The 22868-nt window shown below is 44.0% G+C and overlaps 1 protein-coding gene across 1 annotated transcript; it reads left to right on the top strand.

Moving 5' to 3' along the window:
* Positions 1 to 430: 430 nt before the first annotated feature.
* On the top strand, positions 431 to 18164 carry FAM81A (family with sequence similarity 81 member A). The gene is made up of 9 exons (XM_037396242.1): positions 431 to 585; positions 4398 to 4465; positions 5720 to 5993; positions 6756 to 6874; positions 13059 to 13188; positions 14337 to 14443; positions 15562 to 15697; positions 16079 to 16274; positions 16687 to 18164. The coding sequence occupies exons 2-9, from the start codon at positions 4419 to 4421 to the stop codon at positions 16824 to 16826; spliced, it is 1149 nt and encodes a 382-aa protein (XP_037252139.1). The 5' UTR covers positions 431 to 585; positions 4398 to 4418; the 3' UTR covers positions 16827 to 18164.
* The last annotated feature ends 4704 nt before the right edge of the window (positions 18165 to 22868 follow it).

Here is a 22868-nt window from a genome sequence, read left to right on the forward strand (position 1 = left end):
CGGAGGATCACTTCTGCTGTGATACGTGAAGTTTTACTGACGCGAGCTGGTAGATGTTGTTTGAAAATACCACGCGGAAACGTGACCGCCAGACCCGTGATTTGCCGCCGTCCGCCGCCGGTGCTGCCGCACGCCCCAGCAAAGCCCGCGCCCCCGCCGCACCCCCGGCCCTGCTGCCCCACCGGCAGCTCCCAGCCGCGGCTGCCCTGCCACCCCCAGCCCCCGCACCGCGGGCGCGGACCCTGCGCGCCGCCGGCAGCGCGGCTGCCCCTGCGCGGCCCGTCCGGGAGCGCCCGCCCCCCGCCCCGCGCGTTGCCATGGTGACGGCGTCCTGGCAACCGCTGCCGCTCCCGCAGCCCGGCCTGCGGCGGCCCCGCTCCGCGCAGCCGGGCGGGCGGGCGGCGGGCACGGCGCCGCCGATGGACGCAGGGCCGGCCCGCGGGCGCGGCGCGGCGGCGTAGCGGCAGGCAGGGCGCCCGGCCAGCGCCGCTGTGGCGGCGGCAGCGCGCTGAGGAGCGGGGCGCAGGCGGCCGCTGGCATGCGGGGGACAGGCGGGCAGCCCCGGCCCGCCGCGATCCGGCACTGGTGAGTGCGCGCAGCGCCCTGCGCCCGCCCGGGAGCCCGTGGCAGCTCCGTGCCCCGCGTTGCATGGCCCTCGGGTGGCGCTGGCTGCGCTGTCGTGTCCTGTCACTGTCACTGTCACTGTCCTACACTCCGTGCTTCCGCGGCCGTCACCGCGCGTAGCGGTGCCCCCCGCGGCACGGCGCGGCACGGCACGGCGCGGCAGGGAACGGCACGGCCGGCGGGGCCCCGGCCCTACGCAGGGCAGGCTGCGTCGCTGCCGCCACACGCCGGGGCGCGAGCACGGCTCCCGGCCCCGCTCCCGGCCCCGCTCCCGGCCGCCGCGCCAGCACACCCCGGCCCGGGCTGGCGGCCCCGCTTCCCCCGAGGGCCGGTGGCCCCGATCCCCGGGCGCAGGTGCTCCCCCCCCCTCCCCCCCGGCAGGCCGCCTGCGCCCCGTACGGCACGTGGGGCCGGGTGCGCAGGGTGCGCTCAGCGGCGCGGAGGGGCTCGGCCGTGCCGTGCTTCTCCGGTACAGCCGGGCCTGACCCTCCTCCGTGCCCTCCCGGTACAGCCGGGCCTGACCCCCCTCCGTGCCCAGCTGCGACACGGGAACTGTCCCGCTGCCCCCCGCCCGCGGCTCCCGCGCTGCCTGCGCCCCCGCGCAGCGCCCGCAGCCGCTCCCTGGCCGAGCGGCGCGGTGGAAGCGTTTCCCTGGCCGGTATCCCTGGCCGGTATCCCAGCCGGGTTTGGCTCCCCCGGGACCTGCCGCGGGCCGCACAGCCCCCCCCGCTTCACCCCCCCGGCAGCAGCGCTGTCAGGGTTAACAGGGCTCCACCACCCCGCAGGCGTGCAGTGGGAACGCGTGTGGGAAGCGCGGCGAGGCGCACAGAGTTAGCACGGGTCGGCATGGAAGATGGAAACCCCAAGACGACAGGTGTGGTTATCCCTCCCATCCCGAGAAACGGAGCCCCCGCAGCCTCGGGCCGTGCCGGGCGCTGGCGCAGCAGGAAGGGATTCCGCAGCACCAGGAGCCAGGGGGGAACTTTGCATTCCTAGAAGTGTCTCTCCAGCATGTTCCATATACGGCTTTTTCCCAAGTTTTTACACGTCTGCTGTCAGTGACCTAAAGAAACGCTAAAGACATACCCCGGTCTGTATGGAAAAGCTGCCTAACCGATGAAGCGAACTGCTATTTTAGTGCTAGGCATACCAGTTACAACTGGGAAAAAAGTCTTTATATCATCCCTGTGACAAGTATGTTTAGAATATTCAGTAAATTGAATCATATTCAGTAAATTGAATCAATCGACCAAAATTGACAGGGTTAATAGATCATTGTTTACATTCCCATGTAACATTGTTTACATTCCCATAGCAGTATCAAGCAGGAGACATCCTCATTAAAAAAAAAAAAAAAAAAAAAGAAATTAAGCACCTGAAGCTTCAACTGGTATCTAAGTTGACCCTAGTTTACTTGCCATTAAAATTGGAGCTATGTGAAACTACACTCCTCTGACTCTAGGCATCGCATCCTGTTTTTTTCTTTTGTTTTGTATTTATTAGTCTAAATCGGTCTTACGCACACTCACAAGGAGGGACTTTGTCATTAGTTCTGACATGTATCTCTTAGTGTTTACTGCAGATAACCTCCAAACTGCAGAAAAGTTTTGTACAACTGCTGAACGAGGTCTTAACACATCCCTTCTGGGTGTTGGATTAGACCAAGAAATCTGATAATTGATATTTCAGTGTGTACTGAGTGATGTGCTTAAGTTAGCAATAACAAATGAATAAGAAGTCCATCTGTGTAACTTTTGTTTCATGCGCACAATTTCTCCAGACGGTTGCAGTTAGCTGCATGTCTAATGGTAGCCCAGCAGAACAAGTAAAAACGTCGAGCAATCCTATGCTTACTCTGCTGCAAACATTTTTTTCGATCTATAATAAATGGATCCTGAAGGCTGTAAGATTAAAACACTTGAGGATTTTTTTGTTTGGATGGTTTTTGTAAGGTGCATTTCCCTAAGACACTGCTAGATGTACAGACTTTAATATTTGTTCTTCATTTTTCTAGGTAGCATCCAGTGCTTTGCTGCTGTGATACGCATAGCTCTTCTTAAATCAGTGGGATATTCCTGTGTTTATAGTTCAATTGTGTTTAAATGCTTCACTGCATCAAGATCATTAAAATGTGTTTTGGCCCAGAGGACTAAGAGTAAATGAGTTCAGATCTGCTGAGAACTGGGTGCCGGGTTTCGGTATAACCCCACGGCACAGCTAGGAGTGAGACCTTGCAGAGTGGTGGCATTGTTTACAAAAAAACCCAACCAAACAAAACCAACCAAAAAACAAACAGCAACTGGGAAAGGACTGGACATCCAGTGTCTGCGCAGGATTTTCAATGCAGAAGTCATCATGATACCCAGCTCTTATAGCGTGCTTTTTACTTACAGGCATGTAAGAACTTCAACAAGGAGGCAGGTATCATTATCGCTGTCTTCCATATGGGGAAACTGAGTCACTAGACATGGAAATAACTTGTCCAAAGTCATGAGGATCAGGTATTGAGCACGGAATCACAATCAGACCTTCTGAATTCCAGTTTAGTGTCATTGCTGCTCAGCAACCCAGCTTCTCTTAAAACTATTTTTTTTCTAATTTGTAGTTTCTGAAGCACTGTGCTATAAATAGAACACACATACTGTGACAATGTTTGCTCTCTGCTTTTAGGCAGTGCTTTCATGCATTTCTAAAGCATAAACACGCTTCGCATTTTGAGATCTCAGAGGATAGTCCTATCACTTCTTTACAGTCGGTGTTTGACACTTTTCTTTCAATAACCCTGTTTTTCTCTTTCAGTTTGTACAGCATATTGCACCAGATTTCATCACCGATTGCAAAATTCTTTTCATACATCAGCCTTTAGTTTTCAGTAGGGATTTTAGGTTCCCAAAGAGTTCAGGCTTGGGCCACGATCGTTCTATTTATAGTTAAAAATGTTTATTTGTTTTACATAGGGCAGAAAAATTGGATTTGATTGAGGCTACTGTCCATTTCATTAATTTCTGTCAGTGAACAAAGCTGCTGAGCCAGGTACAGGTACTTGTTTACAGTAAGATACCTAAAACATCTTTCTGAAGCTATTTAACAGAACTACCCTGCTGCAACGTCTGTCACAGTCTGGCTGGCTATGTCTAAAAATTAAACCCAGAATCTATATTCTTACCGCAGAAGAATTTAGTTACAGCATAAAGTGTAGTCATTTAGATTTGAAGACAAATAAAAGACTCAGTTTTGCTAAACGGTGCTGATGTCCAACACATGTTACTTAGGTTTCTGACTGCCAATGCTTTTACCTGAAAAACACCCTAACCTGAATAATCCGCTGTCACGAAGTATTTTTATTTCATTCTCTAGCCAATACTTTCTTAAGCTTTACGATAATCCTGTGGATCTTGCTTTTTCATTCATTGATTGATGATGTCTGAGACCAGCTGACAGACTGGGGACCAGAACTTTGTTTGCCTCTGTCCTGCCAAACCAGTTCTGTGGGGCAACAGCAGATTTCGGTTCCAAGGCTGTCAGCCCTGCCTTTTTCAAGAGTATTGTTTTCACTACAAAAAGCTTTTTAGCAGTTTTTAGGTTTTCTCCTTTTGTTCTGTTGTATTGATTTTTATTTGCATTTATTCCATACGCAGTATTTGATTTCCAAGATCAGAGCTGTCAGCGTAATCTTAAAACTTTACTTAAAGGTTCACTTAAAGCAGAAGCATTAAGTCATTCCAGTGCCAGATACAAACTGTTAAATAATTCAACGTGTACTTTTTCAACAGACGTAAATTATTGACCAGAAGATGGCCCAGCGAAGCCCAATCTTCCCAACTCTTGCCCCTTCTGAAAGGTACAGTTTGGAATGTAAAAAGTAAAATCTTCATATCATAGAATATTATGTCTGTCAGTTCTCTCTCTATAGTAATGCTGTGACTTGGGGCTTAGGCATTAGTATGCAAAGCAAAATGAGACACTGTAGATTCATTCCAATCACAGTTCCTTACTCAGCTTTTACTTAATCCTCTCCCAAAGGAATTAAACAGCTTAAACTGTAACTGAATAGAAGTCCAAGAATACTATATTTTAGCCAGTCTTCTAGCAGCATGGAAAGAGCGTGAAAATTCAGAGCCAGAAGTGACCTTTGCTGGAGTCCTCTTACGTCTCTATCAGTATCATCATGGTGAAAGTAAACTGTTATTTTTGCTCATTTAACAGGAAACAACATGGAGAACACACAGTAAATAACAGAGTTCCAAGAAAAAAGATGTCCTCTTTCAAAGTGGGGTTGAACTTGTATCTTCCACTTATGCTTCTGAAAACTGTTCTGTACGGAATATAGCAGCAGGAAAAGATTGCATGCGTTAGCAGCCTAAGTTTTTTTGAATTGGAGCACCCATGAGCTCCATTCCTTTCCATGGAAGCTATGCAGTGCAGAGCTCTCTTGAAAAAAAAAAAAGGCAATTATTCAAAGTACCCAAACGTAAGCTGTTTTGGGGGAAAAACTGACTTCTGAAACTATAAGAAGCTTGTCATAATTTCAGTCTCCCCTCAGTTTCTACACCTGCATATCCTCCTGTCCAGCTCATGGGGGACCAAGCTTCTGTATGGTATTACTGGGTAGCTACAGAGAGTAAAAAAAAGAACGGATGCAAGCTACTCCTTTTAAATCTCAGTCGGTTTCCATTGAATTCGCAGTACCTACCTTCTGCATTTACTACTTGGATTAAGCTTGAGAACTGTTGAGACAAATAGCGTTGGAAACTTTTGAAACTCAATGAAAAGGTTTTGAATTTGGATTCTTAATCAGATTAATAGTTCTGAATTGTAACTACTTTTATAATGCTAATGCCCTTTTATTGAGATCCTACGCTTTTGTAAGCTCCCTTAAAGGGTAGAAAAAAGAGCCTGACCTGCCTTTGTACCACAGAGGTGCTGCAGCCAGCACAGCACCCACGGAGTTGCAGCAGCGGGACCTCTCCCTGCGAGCATCTTGGTGCTGCTCCTCAGCATCGATATGCAGATAGCATCACGCTGTCTCCCGCGGAACAGCATTGCTCAGTTTTGGGTGAGAGCCTAACACTGACTGGATCTTCTTCTTCACTAGGCGGGTTCGAAACATACCGCTGCACAGCCAGGCGCTGACGGCGGTCCCGCTGGCATCCGCGAGCCTTGTGGATCAGCTGGAAGACAGAATCCTAAGCCATGAGAAAACAACGGCGGCTCTTGTGGAACACGCTTTTCGCATTAAGGAGGACATTGTTTCCACTCTGCACAGAATGCAGAACAAAGGGGGGGGTGACCGGTTGGCTAGGCAACTCTTGGAAGAACATATCCGAAACATAACGGCAATAGTGAGGCAGCTCAACCGGGACATCGAGGTATGTTAAGAATTTTTCACAGTCTAATGGCATTTCAGCTACTCATTCCTTCTAATTTAGTAAGCAAGTTTACCACAGGAGGAGTAAAGGTCAGACAAGGTCTGAAGATCCTGTAAAGCTTATAAATTGTTTTTAGAACTTGAAAAACTGTTTGCAAACGACGCAATTCTTGCAGTGCCTATGAAAATAGCACGGGATATCAGCCCATAAACACAGAAACCTTTGTGGTATTAATCAGCTTGCTTTCGAAAGCTGCATCGGAAAATCCTGAAAAAATTAATTAATGCGACAGTAATACCCAGCTCAAGTTCAGCCCAAAGGCTGTGCTGTGTAAACACGAGGAAATGCCTCAGCTCTGTAATAAACTTTCTTTCACTTCCAACTTAGTGACGACACGGAGCAGCCAGACCGACTGCTCGGCTTTGTGCCCTAATCGTGTGCAGATACCACCACGGCTGGCCTCTGCGGCTGTCAGCACCCGGGCCGTGGTGGCGAAAACGAAAGGATAAAAATGAATATTGAAGTCCCGGTTCCGCTGTCAAATTACACTTTGTTACAGTATTTATGTGCAGATTGGGCACTAAGAATAAGAAAGAGTAAATGACCAAAAAAAAGTATCTGGTTTAGTACAAAACAAAAGAAAGATTTTAGTAACGTAATAATAAAATGGTTTCTTATGTTACTGAAAAATAATGAGCGATATTTTAAGTGTACCTTACATGCGACATACTGAGTTTATATTTGCATATGAATGCTTTGTAGATGCTGCAGGAACAGATACGTGTCAGAGACAATCTCAGCTATGGAACAAATTCTACCCTGAAGAGTCTGGAAATGCGGCAGCTTTCTGGTTTAGGAGATCTTCGGGGAAGAGTTGCAAGGTAAAAGTCAACACAGAACCATCTTTTGGGGCCTAGTTAATGTTGTTTTAATCTTGAAGTATGAATGTTAATAATAATGGGCTGAATTCAACTTTGGCAGAATTCCCAGGATAATTTTGCTCAGTGTTTTCAAGAAAATTAGTAATAATCCTTTGCACTCCGTTATTACATATTACACTTAACAATATCACCCTTAATTCCTGAAATTAGTTTTTAATAAACTACCTCAAATTCCTTAGGAATTTGGATTTGGTTCAGCTTTAAAAAGTACTCCGCTTAGGCTGGTCTATCTTTGAAACAAATTAATTAGCACAATTATAAAGGCAGCAGGGAACAATTTGCACTTGTAAAGAACAGAATAGCTGCACATTTCTGCATATGTTTTAGAAGCAAAAATCTGTGCATTCAGTTACTGGTTAGCCATATTAACAACTACGCAGGCTGCCCGGCACGTAAGGAACAGAAAACTATAAAGTAACGGGGTTTTATAGGCTACTTGAAACTCCAGGTTTCAATTGTGCAGCTACACAGGCTTCAGCTTGTACCACCGGTGACACATCTACAAAGCCCAGTACAACAGCGTTTGCTTCAGTGTCTGTCAAGCTGAGCACAAAAGACAGAGGACATGTAACACCTATAGAAAAAGGACCTAATCCGGCTTAAAGTAGCTTGGCTAATAACTTTGGTGGATGTCCACTTGTCCTGAATTTGATCTACTGTCTATATTGTACAGATAGTTTTCCTTTTTTGCCCTTCAGCTGATTTAGTGATAACTTTCAACAGCCTACAAAAATAATCTGGGAGAGATTTGCCTTGAACTGAAGTTTTCTCATAAATTGTTTCATGTTTCCACTGTAACTTTGATAGCCCATTTTGTAAAGAATACTTCAGAGGGGTTTTACATATATATATATATTATCTATGTCACTGAGAAATCCCTGACAAATGTACCTGCTTAGTTCTTCCTGCTTCTTTATATAAAAAGTCCACTTTGAGACCATACCACAGCCTGGGTGCGGTCCGTATGGGAGCCACGCAGTTGCTACACCTTGCGCAGCAGAATACGGCGCCTTTGCGTTCAGTAGCAGGACTCGGGTGAATCAACACGGGCCAGCAGGAGCCCCACAGCGGGGCCCTCGCCTGTCCCCAGTGCTGCTGTGGGGATCGGCGGTGGGCTAGCGCAGTCTGAGCCAGGATTTCTTCTATTTACTTAGGGCAACGCCCTCGTACTGCGCCTGGGTTGCAATTAGTTGTATGAGATTACACCAATCTGCCTCATCTCAGACTGTGCAGTGAACCTTGGATATTTGCATTCATTACTGTCACAGAAGCAGTTTACAGTCTTTTTAACTGTTACCTTCTATTCAGCATTATGCTCTCTACATAAAAATTTTCCCTGAATGAGGAAGAGAAAAAGCTTCCCTTTACCAGAAATCAAGTTATAGCAGTGTTCCACAGGAGAACGCTCTTTGTCTTTAATTACAGACATATTCTACTTTGCAAATTCATGTTCCTGTGACTAATGATTATAGCAATATCTGGAGATCATGGTCAAGGCGGCAGTTTGCTATGCTGTTGGCACAACACAGGTACTTACAAGAAACTTCCCTCGGGATAAACACTTTCTGATTACTCTAGCTAATGTTCCTTATATAAAACAGGCTGAATTCACCTGATGTAATTTCCCATTTACATCTAGTCCTGCTAGTTTTCAGATGAGTTCAAAGAGTGAAACCTTAGACACATGATCTAGTTACTGGGGGTCAGCAGCTTGCCGTGCATCAGCTCTCGGCCACAGCCAAGGTCCTACGCACGGCCGAGGCTACTGCACACCGAGCTCCTTCAGCTCCCGGCACAGCACGTGTGCTCCAGGCTAGAAGTGTGCAGGACAGTCGGTGTGCATCAGTCTGTATGTGCCACGCCACAGTAAATCACCTCAGTCTGAGCCCTTTGGTCCTGTAATAATTTTAGTGTCAGTCTCAGGATTCTGGCCAAATTTCAGTTCCAGTAATTGCATGCGTATTAAACATCCTATTCAACTTCAATATTGGAGAGGATGGTGTTTATTTCCTAACACCAACTGTTCTGTAACATGTCAATATATCATCGAACAACTGTCTCGTTATTTCTTGAGGGATGCTGCTTTTAACGACGAGAACAGGGATCCCTAATGCACATGCAGTTCTGAAGCACAGCTCCAAACCCACGTACCCACAGCTCCGGAGGAGTGACATTCAGACACACCTCACAGCCGACCCCACCTGCGCCACAGAATGAACTCCTATCCCTCTCAGAAGACTGAGCACGCATTACAGCTCATGTCTCTGGGCCATTTCTCATGAAGCACAATTTACTGATGAATTTGTAAAGCATCATTACAGTGCTCACCATGAATGATGCCCTACATTTTCCTAAGAACCAGTGTTATTCACTTTAAGAAAAATATTCTCTCTATTAGATTCAGTTACACATTGAGCAGAAAATGAGGTAGATGCCTCCTTTTAGATGGATCTGGACAGATCCATCACTCCAGCCTTCTGACCCTGATGTTGGCAACACAAATTGACCAAGTCTATTTCTAGTGATACTGGATCATAAACCTCATGAATAGTGCCTTAGAATTTTTTTACAGAATAACTTGTGGACTATGGTCATCCATCTGGAAAGTTTCAATACAGCAGCCTGATCAGAACCATAGCACTAAGTAGCTGCCTCTAGAAGCTTCCCGAAAGCTGAAACATCCAGAGAAATGGCAACGTTGCATGTTCAAATTGGGCCTACTTTGCATATATGGATGATTTTTTATATACATTATAGATCTGATTCATTTCAGGCACCCTGGACTCATGACACGTAGGCAGATTTTCCTACACTGCACAGAAAATGAGCCTGATGCATCTGGGATGCACTGCATTTAGGAACTTCATAAGTACAATAAATGTGCTGCACTCTGGCTACTTGCCGTGTAGGAGACGCACACGATGAGCATGATCTGGGCTCCCTGATCCAGGCTACTCAGAACCTACCAGCTCTGCTGGTCCTGCCCAGTGGATCCCCTGGACGTATCAACTTGCTTTTCACTACTTTTTCTTCAGCTACTTGTTTTTCACTGAAACACTGGTATTTTAACTGAAACATCTCTTGTTATAATAGAACAGGAACATTAAATCTTTATGTACCATCATAGCTTAATTTATACAGCATCCTGTTGCAGAGCATTGGTTTAGTTCACAGCTTTATCTGGTCCCCCGTGACAGTGAATAGAGCAACCATTGTGTTTTGATTTCTTAGAGATCAAAGGCAACAAAAATGCTCTTCAGGGCACCAGAAAAATAACTACTGCTTTTGCTTACTATGACTTGGAAGGCAGTTGTTTGGTAATTTCACTGTTTGTATTAAACATCCCTGGTTTCTAGAATTATGCTGTATTCTGAAATTGAGAATAACACTTGGCACTATGAAAACTCTCCGTTTATTCTTCATTTACGAATTTCCAGTAAGTACACAGCTTGGCAATCCGAACTTTCAGAAAATGTCCTCCAACATCAAGCATTAGTACAATGAACACATTCTAGTGCATCTTTAGCTCAATTTTCAACAGTGCATGTGTGCAACTGCACATGAAAAACTGCACTGGGTTGTTCGTATAGCCAGCTTCAGAATTTCAGGCATGAAGACAGAGAATTATTTATTGTGCATTTCTTTGTAAAAAATGGTTTTATATACAGCTCTTGTTTTTTTAAAGTAGTATTTCTCCTAGAAATCTATTTCTCATTTCTTTGTCTTTTTAAGATGGCCAAACCTTGAAAGTTGTTTTCAACTTCTGTCTTTATATCCATAGTCTCCTGGCTTATTTATATGACTTATATGTCATATAATTTAAAATAAAAATAAATTTGTATTATTTTATATAATTTATATTTATTATATATATAATTACAAATTTATATTATTTATATGATTTATATTTACTTAAGACAGTCTGATTAAATTACACAGGAACTTAAATCCAGTGTTCAGAAACAGTTGGTTCTATTTTTAAGAAGAATTATATTGTCATTTTAACATGAATCTATAAAGTAATATCAAAGCAGAACTTTCAGAGGTATGGGAAGTTCATTGGGGATTGTAACATGCCGCCTTTTTTTTTCTTTTTTTTTTTTTTTTAACAGGGAAAAATTCCAAACTGTAGTATGTACTTCTGTTTGGTTTGCTGATTTTCTTCTGACCCTTCACAAAGTAGAAACCTGAATAAAAAATGTTACGTTCATCTTATTATTACCTCCCCACCATTTGAAGGCTAGTAGAAGCATGGACTGAGGTTATTTAATTGCTCTAAGTTTTAAACTCAAAATGTACACTCACTTAACTAATATCAATTCTTCGTCTACAGAACACTGATGTTTTCTTCCAGGTCAAAACTAATCAAGTGTTGTAAGTGTGTACAATATAAATAACAAAAAGACTTCTCTGCGACCACTTCAATATATGGAATATTGTTTGAAAAACCAAACCAAACAACATAGCAGGATAAACATTCCAGGCTGACACTAAATTAACACAGTCAGATTTCAATGTTTCAGTTACTGTGCAACTATATGACCCCTTTGATCATGTAACTGCGTTCCACAAAGAAGAGAGATGCACTGTGATTAATCCCAAAACACTCATTTGCCTTAAAATCAGTTACAGATGCCTGCTGTTCACATTTGCTACAGTAGTTTTCAAAGCTGTTTCTTTTCATATTTTCTGTCACGCCTCAGAGAAACAAAACTATATTTTTTAAGCCCATAGGCTTTTGGTGACTAGATGCAAGCTGATTTCTTTCCTCTGATTCAACTTGGAGAGATTTGGCTTCTCTCTTGTCTTTCTAAAGAAACTGCCTGATCGTAAGACCTACAAGTATGGCTCACTGCGATGTAAACCTTAGCTGGTCTTCCTACAGATACTACTAACTAAGTCTCACAATGCTGAGCTGCTGAATTATAATTTTAATTTTCACAGGTTTTATAATTTTTAGGTGCTATTTTGCATTACTGATTATTTTCACATTTAAATTTTACTGTAATACTAAGCAGATGCTCCGTTTGTCATTTCAGCCATTCCTTTCCCTTCATGTTTAATGATACTGTAGTTACTGTAACCGAGGTGATGAAAATGCGTGTTGAAATGAAAGCCTTTGTACTGAAATGTCACTAGAAAGATGTTAAAATGTGTCATCGGTTTAGGTAATGACTTCAGGTGCCTTTGCTTGTTCCTTCTTACTGCCTTTTTCTTCTTCAAACTGTAGCTGCTGTCTGTTCCTCATCAGTTTCATAGATCAAATTTGGTAACATTGCCAATTACATATTTCCCTTAGCAAAAAAATACACGACTCATGCTTCGCAGAGGTCTTACTCCTGAAATTACAGTACTCACATTTTTACAGCTCAGTTAATGTCCTAACTGTGTTACTGTAGATGAAATCCACCTGACCAAAGTGTTTTTCAAATGTGGTACAAAATGCACATATTCGATAGCACATTTGTCCTGAAAATGTTACAGCATCGAGTAATGTTCCAGTGTGAAGAAAGGAAATAATAATTACTGTGCTCCAGGACGGCATTTTGTAGCCTTTTGTGAGACAAAATTGCCATTCCTTTCAATGACAGTTTTACCTAAATAAAGACTAGTAACTGTAAAATTTGCCTCACATTGTTTGCTACACATATTAAATGTATACTACTATTTCACAAATAAAAATAAGTACGCAAACCTCAGGAGAACACAGCTTCAATAATGGAAAAAATGGTCCTCAATTATTTAGGCTTCTAATCCTGTAGGTGAACTCATGCACACCTTAACAGATGTCTTCTGGAGTATGACAGAAATACGAGGGACTGAAATTCTGCATCTTTGCATTTCTAATGTTGTTTCCCTGGCTGATAACACCGCAGTCTCCATGTGTTACGTCAGTGCCAAGAAGGCAGGAATGTTGTGGGTCAGACTGTTTGACTTCTAGTCCCATTTGGGAGCAGTTTGTTGAGTACTGTGAGATATATCACCACTGTTACAGTCTTGTAAGACACTGTTTGTTAGACAGCCAGGAATTTCACAGAAATGCCCAGTCTAAAATGGATAATTTTAAAAGCCTGGACCTTATACTCTATTCAGCTGTTGCTCTGGTATTTATTTGTTCAAACAGGTGTGACGCTGGGTTAGCCAGACTGTCTGCAGAGCATAAAATTACCTATGAAAGACTTCAGAGCCTAAGTAAAGACCAACACACCTCCAAGCTCATCTTAGAGTCTAAAATCAAAGAGGCAGAAATACAGGTATGGTATTTAGACCAAAGTGATCAATGTACGGGTGAGAGGTATAGTCTAATCCACACAAACTCCAGTACTGTTAATTATTGTCCTGGGAGGTCACAGATTTGCAAATGGAGAGCTGTATCTGCTCACAGTCCTTATTAGATTGAATACTGGTACCTAGCTGCATTACTGTGCTGGTCTAATTGAAAAAAGTCCTTAATTTTCTGCCTTTAGCATGCTGTGTAGATGGAGCTAGTATTATAAGGCCTCCAGGAATGAACAGAGGTGCTCTGGAAAACTACCACAACAATGCAAGCATCAGTGTCTCTCCCTGTATGTTTTGGCCTTCCCTAGCTGACTTCATACGTATTTGAACACAATTGTTGAAAGTTTGCAAAAAAACGTGGGTTTGGGTTCTGTGAATCCGTTAATCTGTCTGCCGTGTTTCTCTTCCATTGGGTACGAGAATGGGAGTGAGCACTAGGTACAAGCAGAGACTTAGGACATTAAGGAAAAGGATTCTTCCTATCTCCAGCTCAAGGCCTTCCCATTTTCTTGGGCAACAAAAGTATTTTTCCATCTTCATTTTGCAGTCGGCAAGTGGTTAAAATCCACTTTACCTCTCTCAGAAGACTCTGTATAGCGTATTAGCATGCCAGGAGCATATTGGCATGAATCTTGTAAAACAGAACAGTATGTTTTGTGAAACTGGGATGGTTGCTTTGGTGAGAAGTATTTTCTGTTAGTAATGACCTCCCCCCAGCTAAATTCAGCACTTCTAGCACTGCAGTAGCTGTTATACATGAAGTGATGAATATCACTCGGTACTGGTGGAGTGCTTTGCCATTCATTTACCATGCTTATATGGCAACACAGAGATGGATGGATGGTGCAAATTCAGGTGTCTCAAGGGGGGGAGCAGGCAGGTGCCTTCAAGGCAAAACTGTTCAAATTATTTATGGCTGAAAAATTACCGTTTTTACAATGTTGCTACTTTCGTCTTGCAAGGTAGTATGCTTTTCATAATGAAGTGAAATGTGCAAATTCAATTTTTTAAATGTCAGCAAAACCGGCCCTACTTTAAGGTCTCCTCTACTGTTCTGAAATATCCCAAATGAGACTGTGATGAAATGCTGTTGCAAAATAGTAAATAGTGAATCTCGTTTCAGATTTCTCACCTCCTGAGCAGAGTAGAGCAGTCCATCGTGCAGCAGGAGGCGAAGCTGAAGCTGGCCTACAAGGAGAGCAGCCAGCAGCTCCACCTGCTGGACATGAAGTGAGTGCCGCCAGCCCGGCTGCGGCCCTGCGCCGCACCCCCCAGCTGCTTGTATCTTCGGGGCTGCAAAAGCATGAACCTCTTTAACTGTGCATGTGTGCCCCACAGATGTTACAAAAGCGAGCGGGCCTCACCTGCAACGAGAATCCTGCCCCTAATGTTGTTAGGCCATTTTGAACCGCCCATTAAGTCCCTGGTTAAGTATTCAGGCAGAACTTGTATTAAAGAACACAACTAAGGATTTTTGTAGGAGTGGCCTGGTACCTTTTTGCAAGAGCTGTACGAAGCAACTAATGCTGGAGGTGGCTGTCGGGAGCGGTGCAAAAAGTTCGACTCAAGCAACCAGGCAGCAAGGCACAGCATTCACAAAGCGTTACTGCTTTCAATTGGCTTAAATAATTAACTCAAATACCTAAATTATTAATGATAAGCTACTGTGCTACTACTGGACATTATATAGGGATATATTCAATTCAGCTATTAACTCCTCTCCAGGCATTTCTCACTCAGTGGCACTCCTGGCTTAAGCCATCCGCATCCTTACTCCTTACTGCTTATTGCCATCCTCACGCAACCTCCATCAGTTACGTCAGTAAAACTATTTGAAAACCAGATGAAAGAATAGATCCAGATTTCAAATATTCACTGGAAGAAAGGCTGTCTAAAGAAACAGTTTCACTGGCACCATTGGTTGGTGTAAACTTGAGGTGGGTATAGGCAACGTAAGTGTGGCTCTATGAACCAGCATTACCACTAAAATAAACGGTTACCAAATCTATGTTCAGATTTAAGACCTACAGACATGAAGACTATAATCTGAATGGATGATGTTATTCTGTTTTCAATGCTGCAAAGATTTTGCACCTACTATGTCACAAAATGTTGTGATGTGTTTCGTATAAAACCCTGCTATTTTGTTGTGCTTTCATCTTTATTTTCGAAAACAATGTTACTTTATCCACTTTAGTAGCCTTAAATTCAAAGATTCCCCTTAATATGGTGTCAAGAATGTATTAAATTGTGATTAATTTTTTTAATGAACATGTTCATAAAAAGTCACTGCTGAATGACCACAAGTTCCGCTATTTTGTACCTGCTAATTTCTATTATGCTCTTAGATTAAAAAATGCTATTGAGGAACTCAGCAGCCAGATTTTGTCTGCACGTAGCTGGTTGGAACAGGAACATGAAAGGATTGAAAAAGAGCTTGTGCAAAAAATTGACCAACTCTCATTGACTTTTAAGGAAAACACTGTAAGTTTTGTTAAAATGTCCTATTAATGCTTCTCAGGAAGTATGCAAAAGCATTATTAATAACTAAGATGATGTAATTGAGGTATTACTTGAGTGAGATTTTCAGACCCCCTCGATATTTGTACAACTTTTCACTGATGTCAAGTATGCCATCCCTACAGCCTGAGAGTCTTCAAATAAATTTGATTACTTCTAAATAGATCAGTATTGTAGCCTACAGTAATCAAGTCAGTTTAAACCATTTTATAAAAAAATTATAATTCCTTACACCTTTGAATTCCACATAAAAGATGATTAATCAATATCTACTGCACATTTGGGAAAGAACACTGTAATTTCATATGCAGAGTAACTAATAAAAATTCTTTTTCTCGGCTCCAGGAAATGAGTGAAAGAGCTATAGAGATGAAATTTAACCAAATGGCAGAGAAAATTGACAAAATAGAAGAAATACAGAAGATAACCATGGAAACACAGGAAGCAAAACAGACTGAAGAAAAGATAAACATTCGCATCGGCAAACTTCAAAATGAGATAAATGAAGATATAAAAGAAATGAAAGCTGAAGTTAATGCTGGTAGGACCATAGTTATCAAGTTCTTTATTCTGACTTGTGGTAACAATGATCGACCTATAATTATATGCAAAATGCCTTTGCTTGCATCGAAGCAGGTGAAGACTTTTGGGCCACATGTAATGGCTGCACCTGTGACATTAAAAAGGATTTTCACTCAGTGTGAAATTCATAGCAACAAGGTGACATCTCATTAGCTTAGAAGTGCTCTCCCCAGAGCCTACGTGGCCATAGCTTGGCTGCCTCTGGCGGCATTTTTGCCATCAGCACATGATTACGGTCCTATTTTTCTGCAGAACTTTTGCTGTCTTCCTAGCGTAAAGCACAGTGTTATGGTAAGAAGTACACTTTGATAGTAATTATGTGATATTCTTGCTTTTGATCATGAGTTAATCTACTTTTCACCTGCAATTAGGATTTGCAGCTATCTACGAGAGCATTGGGTCTCTACGGCAAGTTCTAGAAGCAAAAATGAAGCTGGACAGAGACGAACTACAGAAGCAGATCCACCAAATGAAGCAGGAGGTTCCAACATGGGGAGAGCCTGGACCATGACTGCAAGGTTTTGTCCAAGAGATTCACATTTACCTGGCTAAACAGGCAGACTACGATCTTGTTCCAGCCTGTAATCCAAATGAAATGCATGTACCAAATGACACGCTGCTGTTGCGCACGTGCGTGTGTTTACTCGAGGCGGTAAATGCAAGCCAAGCTCTTCACAGATCAACTGACAACATGCTCTTAGGGCTGAGGTGCTCATTTGCCACTGCAGTACTCTAGTTGCTCTCAGGAGGTTAAGCACCATGTAAAACTGGAGTAATATATTGGTGAAGCTGGCACCTAATTTGCGAAAGGTATCCCAGTGCTCCCCAGTTTCACAGGCTTGATCAGGCAGGTATATGCTTTTATTTATCTACATATATGTGTAGATAAGCACCTGCACACACACACACCCCCTTTAAAAAAAAAACCCACACCAAAAAACCAAAACCAAAACCAAACCAAACACCCCCAAATTGATATCATTTGTTTAACATCAGTTTGGCAAGATTCTCTACCTTGATACAAATTAGTTAATTGAATTCAGTGGCCATTTTTACGGTTTATTTTACTATTGACTTCCTGGGGAGACAGAATTGGCACCAAACAGACCAGTTTTCAAAACCTAGATACCATCAGAAAATCGTTCAGTTCTACAGATATCTTCTCTGTGTATGTGTAAACTAAGTAGTGTTATACAATGTAGTGGTAGACTAAGATGATTCATGAACAGTGTTAAGAAACCTAACTCGTGGTCTTAAGTATTGTGACCTTTTTTTAATTAATAGCCAAGTGGAGTTGAGACAAAGTAAAAGATGTATATAGAGTATTTTATAACTGGGCATGTGTTCCTGTGACTTGTTTCATTATATTGGTAAAAACTTTGAAAGGTTTGAAAACAAAAGGGAAGGTGATAATCTAAGATACTCTAGAGAATGTAAAATAAAATGCAGTTTACAATCTGCTTAAAAGCTTTTATTAAACAACTGATTCTTTTAATTTATGTGACTTCAATAATTCAGTAGATTCAAATTGCTAATTGCATTCACAGTATTTCCAAATAATAATGGTGCTTGTTTCCATTCCCAGAACAGATTAAATCATGAAAATCAGCACCCACATGGCATATGAATCTACACAGGAGAATATATATATGTTGATTTTATATCTTCATTCATAGCTCAAGATTGCTCCTCATATTTGTAAGTCATGCAGGATTGAGCACTCATGAATAAAAGGCCTTATACAGTATCCTATTAGTTTATAATATTAATAGTAAATCATGTACAAAACCACTATTAATTTACACAAGCATTATTGTTAACGTAAATAAATCAATTGGACATCCCTGCACTGTCTTTAATGGACCTTTCGTTTGGCCAGTATTGCACAACCATATTCCTATTTGGAAAATCAGTGGCCGGTTCCTCATCACTTCCATGAAAGAGGGTTTAGCTCACAGAGTGACCATATCAAGAAAAAAAAAACCAACTCCAAAACCTTAAACTCATTAACTTCAGTAGGACAGTGTAGTGTGTAGAAATCAATACAATGCATACATCTTCACAGGATTAGCACCTAAGTTTGTATTCACTTCCTATATAGCTGAAAGTGATGTAATGTATCAAAGATACAAGAAGTTTTTGCAACTCTGGCTTGCAATGCTCTTTGATAACAAAACTGCCTCTGTTATTCCTGTTTTGTATCATCCATGTGCTGTAAAATATATTTATGATGGCAGCTCAGGGGAAAGCCCAATTCACTAAAGGGAGACAATGAAATGTTTGCAGGTATTTCTTAAGAATTGTCTTAAAAATTCATTGTTTCTTTATGTCTGTATTCTTATCTATTCTTAAGTATTTAGCCATGTGCGGTGGGAAAGCTATCACTGGTGTTTTACTAAAAAAAACCCCAACAAAACAGGACAAAGAAAGAAATGAAGAAAGACATAAAAAAACCCCAACAATATTTTTCTTCTGTAATTGAAAAGCTGTACCTGAGAGAATCTGGTGTGATATGAAAAGCATACAAGGAATCAGAGAAACAATTTATATAGGACATTAATAAAATGCTTCTCTTCTAAGAGTCTTGTGTGATTCATCCAGATGTAAAACAACACATGAAACACCATCCCATTTAACTCGCTGCTTGAAAATACTTTTTCCTAAATATCAGCTAAAGCAAATCACTAAAAGCCCAAATAAAACAATATTGAAATGCAACCTACTGTCATGCAGTGCCTTCAGACTCTGCAAGGTGCTGTGTGGCGGGGGGCACAGGGGCTCATATGCTGGGGAGAGACGTGGCAGGACTGGTGAGCTGGGGCTACACGTGGACCCCCACGAGTGTCGCCTGCCCATCACCCCTCCTTTTCACAGTCCTCTGACCAGTCAGTTGTGAAAGGAAGTCACATATTCCAGACCAAGAGGGTTCTGCAGAATAACAGGAAAAGCCAGAATGGAAAAAAAAGTAATATGGAAGAAAGATTGAAAAATCTGGAGAAGTAACGGAGAAAAAGAACAAGTCAGAGGAGTGGACCGATGGAGGCAGCCGCATGGGCAAAGGCAAGGACGAGTAGCTACCTGCTGCTGAAGCGCAGAACAGGTTTGAAGACTTTAGAAAGAGCTGAAAGTTACAAACAATAATATATTTGATACAAAACTCAGAACCCACAGGGATGGGCACATTGATTTATCTCAGTTCAGGCTCCCTACTTGCCTGCTGCATTTGACTCTGCTCAAACAATTGGAGAAATTTTTTTATTTTGTTTTCCCTTTACTTATAACCCTTTTAAATTTTTTTAATTATTATTACTTTTTAAGTTTGCCACACAAAGTAGGTCAACAATGTCTCGTCTGTGTAGTCTGGGAGTGCTCATAACTGATAAGTAACAGCTGAGTTCCTCAAGAGGGAATTAGAGTCCCTGTATCTCCCAATATTTTAAAGCTGTATGGCAGAATCCCCTCCCCAGGAACAGCCCCAGGGGGGTAGCTGAAGCCAGGAGGACAGTGCTACAGACGCTATGGTCCATGGAAGGTGGATTTTGCAAGGTGGAAACTGATTCTAAAACACTGACTGTCCTTGTTTCAGCTTGGATAGAGCTAATTTCTTAGCAGCTGTTGCAGTGCTGCATTTTGAATTTAGCATGAGAATAGCGTTGATAACAACAGGGATGTTTCAGCTGTTGCTAAGTAGTGCTCACTTTAAATCAAGGACTTTCCAAGCTTCCCATGCTCTGCCAGTGAGCAGGGGCACAAGAAACTGGGAAGGGACACAGCCAGGGCAGCTGACTCGAACTGGCCAAAGGGATATCACAGAACGGTCAGGGCTGGAAGGGACCTCAGAGACCACCCAGCCCAACCCCTGCCACAGCAGGGTCCCCTCCAGCAGGCTGCACAGTCACGTCTGGGTGGGTTTGGGATGTCTCCAGGGAAGGAGACTCCACAGCCCCTCTGGCAGCCTGTGCCAGGGCTCTGCCACCCTCCAGGGAAGGAAGTTCTTCCTCACACCCAGCTGGAGCTGCCTGTGTCCCAGTTTGTGCCCGCTGCCCCCTGCCCTGTCGCTGGGCACCACAGCCAAGAGCCTGGCCCCGTCCCCCTGACACCCCAGTCAGGTGTTTGTGTGCGTGGAGAAGATCCCTCTCAGCCTTCTCCTCGCCAGGCCGGGCAGCCCCGGCTCTCCCAGCCTTTTGTCATCAGGGAGACGCTTCAGTCCCCTCATCATCTCTGTAGCCCCTCACTGGACCCTCTCCCATAGTTCCTTGTCTGGAACCGGGGAGCCCAGCACTGGGCACGGCTCCAGCTGCGGCCTCACCAGGGCAGAGCAGAGGGGAGGGTCACCTCCCCCCACCTGCCGGCCACGCTCCTCCTCGTGCACCCCAGGGCACCGCTGGCCCCTTGGCCACCGGGGCACGCTGCTGGCTCGTGGGCACCCTGCTGTCCCCCAGCAGCCCAGTCCCTTCCCCGCAGAGCTGCCCCCCAGCAGGGCAGCCCCAGCCTGTGCTGCTGCGTGGGGCCGTCCCTCCCTGGGCAGGGCCCTACGCTGGCCTTGGTGGCACTTCCCCGTGTCCCTCTGCGCCAGCTCTCCAGCCTGCCCAGGTCTCGCTGAAGGGCAGCGCAGCCTCTGGGGGGGCAGCCGCTCCTCCCCGTTTGGTGTCACCAGCAAAGGTGCTGAGGGCACGCTCTGCCCCTCCACCCAGGTCACTGGTGAAGGAGTTGAACAAGGCTGGGCCCAGCACTGACCCCTGGGGACACCGCTGGCCACAGGCCTCCAGCGCGACCCTGCGCCGCTGGTCACAACTGTCTGAATATGTATTCTGTACCACAGAACATGCTCAGCATACAAAGCTGAGGGAAGAAGGAAGCCGGGGACATGGGGAGCGACGGTGTTTGTCTTCCCAAGTAACTGTCAGGCATGATGGAGCCCTGCTGTCCTGGAGATGGCTGACCACCTGCCTGCCCACGGAGGTGAATGATTCCTTGGTTTGCTTTGCTTGCATTCATGGCTTTTGCTTTACTTAGTGAACCATCTTTATCTCAACCCACAGGTTTTCTCACTTTTACTGTTCTGTTTCTTTCCCCCATCCTGCTGGGGGAAACGGGGTGGGCAGCCGGCCAGGGTTACACCAGACGCTGACCTGCAGAGACCCTGCACAAGGAAACAGCTATGCTTGAGGTGGAGCTGCCCTTGGATTTGTCCTTTCCATGGGGGTCTCCAGCGGCATTCCTGTGTGCCAGTCCCTCAGGGATACAGAGGGCCTTTGAGGGTGGAAGTAAGGTGCTTCCTTTGTTCAGTGTAAGCCCTCCTGCTGAGAGCCTGCCACGGCGGGGCAGGGAACACAGGGCTGCCAGGGCCCGCAGACACACAGGCAATAAGAAAAGGCAGTGCTTCTCTGCGGGGCAGGGAACACAGGGCTGCCAGGGCCTGCAGACACACAGGCAATGAGAAAAGGCAGGGCTTCTCTGCGGGGCAGGGAACACAGGGCTGCCAGGGCCCGCAGACACACAGGCAATGAGAAAAGGCAGTGCTTCTCTGCGGGGCAGGGAACACAGGGCTGCCAGGGCCTGCAGACACACAGGCAATGAGAAAAGGCAGTGCTTCTCTGCACCGCGCTCAGGCAAACGGAGTGAGACTTAGGGTGTTTGGGAGAGTATAATGTTGAATATGCACACAATACCATTTAAAACACAAAGTACACTGACATAGCCATAAACTCACTGAAGGGAGGGCTGGGAGGAGCCTTGAGAAGCCGCCTGCTCCATCTCTCCGCTTCTAGATACGGCCAACTCCACCTAATGCATTTGTCACAGGCACTTGTCTGACCTGCTCACAACCTTTCAAGAATAAACTGCTGACCAATGCAGTCTATTCCAGTGCTTAAAGAACATTGCCCTGCCCGCCAAACACACAACCTAAATGGACTCTTGATAGCACAAGATAAGCTTAAATTTCAAGCACAGAGAACACAAAACCTGATCTATTACACTCCTCACTGCATGTCCATTAATTTTTTGAAACAATCCATGTTTTACAGAAAATCCAGATGAAATTTCACAGGGATATTTGCCCACTATTTCTTAAGCTTTTTTTTCCTTCCTACATCCCTAACCGCAGCCCCCCACCCAGCCAAAAGCAGACCACTTCCTCTCATCAAGTTTAAAATCTTTCTTTTGCTAGCTGTTTAGCGTACATGAGGCTTAAACCACTTGCAGTGTGCAGACCATAGTATTCAGTGTGCTATGTTGCCTGAATAACCAGTGTCAAAGTATGAACTCACTGAACTTTTGTAACTAAGGTACACGCCTTTTACATCAGCATGTGGTAACTGGAAACAGAACTATGTCAGTAGTTACAGAGTGATTGTGTTAGACTCATTAAACAAACAGAGTAATGATGCAAGTGAGAAGTTAAAAGGATGATCCTAACTTCAGCATCTAGTTATTTAAGTAGTACAGTTTTATATCGTGGATATTTTGTCATTAGACACCAATATAGTCCCGTGAACAGTTTCCACGTCAGAGAATAATGGCATGTAATGAACAGCAGTGTACTGCTGTA

This window comes from Falco rusticolus, chromosome 7 (genome assembly GCF_015220075.1).
Source record: "Falco rusticolus isolate bFalRus1 chromosome 7, bFalRus1.pri, whole genome shotgun sequence".
NCBI classification, from domain to species: domain Eukaryota; kingdom Metazoa; phylum Chordata; class Aves; order Falconiformes; family Falconidae; genus Falco; species Falco rusticolus.

Bases quoted from the DNA above. Each gene is read 5' to 3' on its own strand.
- FAM81A (XM_037396242.1), top strand. From the start codon at position 4,419: ATGGCCCAGCGAAGCCCAATCTTCCCAACTCTTGCCCCTTCTGAAAG. The intron at 6,875-13,058 runs GTAAAAGTCAAC...TTGTTCAAACAG, and splicing joins CTTCGGGGAAGAGTTGCAAG to GTGTGACGCTGGGTTAGCCA. The intron at 13,189-14,336 runs GTATGGTATTTA...ATCTCGTTTCAG, and splicing joins TCAAAGAGGCAGAAATACAG to ATTTCTCACCTCCTGAGCAG.